The 4,783-nt window shown below is 35.0% G+C and overlaps 1 protein-coding gene across 3 annotated transcripts; it reads left to right on the top strand.

The window, feature by feature from the left end:
• The first annotated feature begins 261 nt into the window (after positions 1-261).
• Positions 262-4,683, top strand: LOC116111026 (zinc finger protein-like 1 homolog). Of its 3 annotated transcripts, none has more exons than XR_004124989.1 (10): positions 262-405; positions 748-828; positions 1,730-1,850; positions 1,984-2,078; positions 2,332-2,403; positions 2,838-3,104; positions 3,248-3,356; positions 3,635-3,821; positions 4,206-4,347; positions 4,448-4,680. XR_004124989.1 is itself a non-coding variant. In XM_031397232.1 (10 exons), the coding sequence occupies exons 1-9, from the start codon at positions 382-384 to the stop codon at positions 4,291-4,293; spliced, it is 1,044 nt and encodes a 347-aa protein (XP_031253092.1). In that variant the 5' UTR covers positions 262-381; the 3' UTR covers positions 4,294-4,305; positions 4,448-4,683. The 3 variants fall into 3 exon arrangements, 2 of the variants coding, with proteins under 2 accessions (XP_031253092.1, XP_031253091.1); XM_031397232.1 differs by having other exon boundaries at positions 4,206-4,305; positions 4,448-4,683; XM_031397231.1 differs by having other exon boundaries at positions 4,206-4,683.
• Positions 4,684-4,783: the final 100 nt, after the last annotated feature.

Raw genomic sequence — 4,783 nt, forward strand, 5'->3', positions numbered from 1 at the left:
TTAAATTAATTATTATTGAAATATGTATTTTATTTTAGATTTTAATTATTAATTTTTTTTGACCCCTCTTAATTTTAGTTATTTCATCTAACTATCACCCATCCCAGTTGACACTCCTAAGTCCTAAACCAAGCTACGATTCGTTCCCAAAAAAAAAATATAAATAAATTAAATAAATTCAAATTAATTTCGGCCAAATCAAAATCTAAACAAAACAACACTTGCCATTTGGTTTCTGAACAGATCTCTCTTTCAATCATTCCCTTAAAAGCTTCAGCTTAAACCCTAGATAATTGAAATTGCGACTAAATGTACGCTATCAATCTCTAACAACATCAAATCTTCACCCACAAATTTTGTCTCTGCTCGGTTTTCGGTGCAATGGTGGTCTGCAAATGCCGAAAGGTATTTTCTGTCTCTCTCTCTTATCGCTGATCATTTTATCCAATTCGCTGAAATTGTGAATGAACTTGTGTTTGATTTCTTTTTTTTTTTTTTTTCATGCGAGAATGATTTAATTCGCGTCGAAATTTAGTGTTTATTGATTGAGGTTTTAGATCTGATTTGATTCACTATTTTGTTGTTTCTGATCCAGTCGGATCGTTTATAGTTCAAATCGCGGCCGTTATTTTGTTCTAGATCGATTCATTATAAAGAAAAAGAGAGCGGACTTCATTTTGTTGGTTTACTAACTGTTAGTCTTTGTTATGTGTTGGAGAATTATTTATGTAATTTTTGGTGTTTCAGGCTACCAAGTTATATTGTTTCGTGCACAAGGTTCCCGTTTGTGGAGAATGCATTTGCTTTCCTGAGCACCAAATATGTGTAGTAAGTACAGTGAATTCTACGTTTGTTTGTTTCTATAATTCTTGAGAATTTTGGACACTGGGTAATTGGCATTTGATATGCTGGATCTTGTTGTGTTGTGGAGTTCTTGAAGGTTATGATTATGTATCTGTACTATGCCATTATGGGTTTGTATGGATTTTGAGATTTGATTATTTTGTAGAGCTGATTTTGGTATCGGGAATATTGAGTATAGTGTAATGTAATGCGCAGGGTTGAGTTTGTAACTGTTAGAAGTATGAACAGATTAAGAGTAAGCAATGGCAGTTATTTGGATTTATATGAAGAATGTAATCACACAGATGCATGGGATTCCAATGTTGGATAAGGATTAGGTCTCTGATACAAACAATGTTTTTGTTTTCAGACATTTAGTAGCCTTAAATCAATGTTAAACAAATTTGGCTGATAATAGTTAAGATCCCATAAACTTCCTAAGTTGAGCTACAGAGTCTTCAGGCCATTTTAGATGATCGATATCCTACCCTCCCTTTTTTAAGTATTTGACAACGCATTTTTCTTTTCTATAAGTATAGACTCTTTTTTCCTCCCATTATGAAGATTTTGAAGGTATACTTGTCACAGTTGTCCTTAGTCGACCTCAGTTACTGCATTCTAGATCTTTTAACCTTGTAACTTGCATTCTTTATCTTTTAACCTTTGGCAGGGATTGTCTGGAATAGTAAATTATTACTTCCTTTAGGATGTATGTCTGAATGGATACGCTGATTATAGATTTCTTGGAAATCTTGTATGCAATCTCTGTTATTTGCATTGGCTACATTTGTTAGGATTCAATCTCAAAAATTTTTATTGGCATGTAGGACATGAAGGTTTTTCCATGCTTTCTGCTGTATTTATTTATTTTTTTCCATATTTGTAGATTCGTACTTACTCAGAATGGGTAATAGATGGAGAGTATGATTGGCCTCAAAAGTGTTGCCAGTGCCAAGCTGTGCTTGAAGAGGGGACCGGCTCTCAAACCACCCGATTGGGTTGCTTGCGTATGTATTTTTTCAGATATTGTTAATTCCTGTTGCAATTATTATTTTTATTATTAATTTTTATTTTATTTTATTGAGATTTCATGATGAACTCATCTGTTGAGCTTAAGTCAACTATTTTTGCTCATTTTAGATGTTATACACACAAGTTGTTTGGCTTCACATATCAAAAGCTTTCCTTTGCACACCGCACCAGCTGGATATGTGTGTCCATCATGTTCTACTTCGGTAAGTCTTATATTACTTGCACTATCATCTTGTTATATCCTTTTTTCTTTTCTTCATTGCTCTGTTTGTCAGTTGTTCATATAGAGCAGTATTTCAGGTGATAGGATTCAGTTTTTGTATTCTCTTACTAGTAAACCATGCAATTATGGCCTCTGGTCATTTTTGCTTGACGTATTTGCATATTCTCTTTTTCTTTTGGCTGAGCATATTTTCTGCAATTGTTCATATCCACATGGTGTTCTCATTTTTGCAGATATGGCCTCCTAAGAGTGTTAAAGATTCGGGATCCCGCCTTCATTCACTGCTGAAGGAAGCAATTATGCAGGTGAGATTCATGTTTCCTCTAAGATTGTTGTAAATAAATGTTCATTCCCAGGAGAACCTGACTATTGTTATCTAGTACTTCGATTATCTGATTGTTGTTCCATCGAAGCTGAAGATTATTTTTGTGAGTATAATTATGACATGCTCATTCTTAATTTTCAACAGTTGATATAGATGTTTTACCTTTTGCAGTCATCCTTAAGTTCTGTGCTTTCACCATAGGTTTATATAGTTTGTTATATTTGATGGTTGGATGGGTTACATTTCAGACTTATGTTTACTAATATGGGGTAAAAGGCATGGATCTTTGTAACGGAAATGTGCATTGGATCTAATATCTGGGGACTGTTTTTGATTTGCTATTTTGTTGATTGTGATCTAGAAGGGTCTTCAGTTCATTGAGAACTTAGATAATTCTTGCCTAACATTTTGCAGACTGGGTTGGAAAAGAATATGTTTGGGAATCATCCAGCTTCTTTGACAGTGACAGAGTTCCGCAGTCCTCCCCCTGCATTTGCATCTGATCCAATAATTTCTTCTTCTGGAAGCAGAGAGTATAATGCAAGCTCATCAACCTCTGTGGCAAAAGATGGAATAAATGTAACTGAAGGATACGTGGCACCAACTTCTGTGTCAGAAATTATGGAGATAGAGAGTCCTAGCTCAACAGGGAATTTTATCAAAAGTTCTAGTCCTCCTGGTGTAAGGATTTTGTAGTTAATTATTGAATCTAAAATATGATGTTTGTGTCATTTTTTATATGCTTTTATGCAAGTGTCCATTTGGCTGTGTGTTTGCTTAATTTGTTTTCTAAATTTTTCTTTTGATATTGATATGTGACACAGCCAGGGGCTACAACACGAAAGGTTACTGCCCATTTTGAGCGACAGAACTCTGAAATTTCATATTTTGCAGATGATGAAGATGGGAATATTAAGAAGTATTCACGGAGGGGTGAGTAAAACATTTAGTATATTTATATGATGAACGAGTTGTTCAGCTCGGGAATTGAACTGTTCAGGTTCTTTTTAATATAAATATCTGATGTTCCCTAGTTTCTTCCAGTTGAGTGTTACTAACATGTAGCATTGCCAAACCTGTGGAATACTGGTCTTGTTTTCTAGACCAATACGTGCTTTTGTTCAATGCATGCTCTGTCAATTCGGCTAGCTTCTGTCCTTGAATTTGATTTTAGATTTATAAGTAAAGCTGATTATGGCGAACCATTGTAGGCCCCCTCCGTCATAAGTTTCTCAGAGCATTGCTGCCTTTCTGGTCAAGTGCATTACCAACTTTACCAGTGACTGCTCCTCCACGTAAAGATGCATCAAATGCAGATGATGTCCCAGAAGGTCGTTCGCGGCATCAAAGAGCCTCAAGGACTGATCCAAGGAAAATCCTGCTCTTAATAGCAATCATGTAATGTCTACCTTTCATAATCTGTGTTTTTTATGTGTGCTTGTGAGCGTTACATTTTCTTGCATATCTGCTGAAGCTTGTGTGTTTTGACATCTATATGTTCTTTGTCCCGGATCTGTTAGAACAACAAAAAGGGAGTGGAAAAACAACAGAAAGAAAGAAAAGAGAGAGGGGGGGTGGTTGGAAAGTCTTTAGATTAAGTTCACCTTTGCTAACTTAAGTATATATTTGTTTATATAACTGCACCTGTCCGGCTAAATACACAAATATTGTAGACATATACGGTTATCTATTGACCCATAAAACAAATAGGGATGTTTCATTGGAGAAATATATGAAACAATCATTATTTTTCCTTAATCCAGTCTCTGTTATCTTGTACAGGGCATGCATGGCTACAATGGGGATTCTATATTACAGACTTGCGCAACGGGCTCTAGGGGAAGGGCTGCCCGATGATGAGCAGCAGTGATTATAATTTAAGGTTGCAGTGGAATATACATAGACCACCTGCTGGTTATTGATGGTGCTGCTGCTTTCATTTATTCAGCTCCTTATGTTTAACCTGTGGCTGGTTTTAGCTGAAACACAAATGATTTTTTTTCTTTTTCCTTTTCTGAATGCAGATGACAGTGAACGTTAAATAGCCTTTCCCGGCTTCTGATTGTCCCTTTGTTATCTGTTTTGGAGTGGAATCGTTGAATCAGGTTTAAGGCAAAATGTTTTGTTCAAAATGGATTTGTTTTGTAATTATCTCTATTCAGTTAATAAACTTGCAAAAATGGAAAGTTGCTTAGAATATTACTGGTTTCTTGGATTTCCTGATTGACAAGACATACTTAAATAATAGTTATTCAAAAAAATAATAGTTTGCTTTCAATAAACTTCGTCTCCTGTTGATTTTGTGTAACCTTCAATAATAAGATTCTTAATTTTCATTTATGTAATATCGTAATTTAAAG

Source organism: Pistacia vera, unplaced genomic scaffold (genome assembly GCF_008641045.1).
Source record: "Pistacia vera cultivar Batoury unplaced genomic scaffold, PisVer_v2 Contig623, whole genome shotgun sequence".
NCBI classification, from domain to species: domain Eukaryota; kingdom Viridiplantae; phylum Streptophyta; class Magnoliopsida; order Sapindales; family Anacardiaceae; genus Pistacia; species Pistacia vera.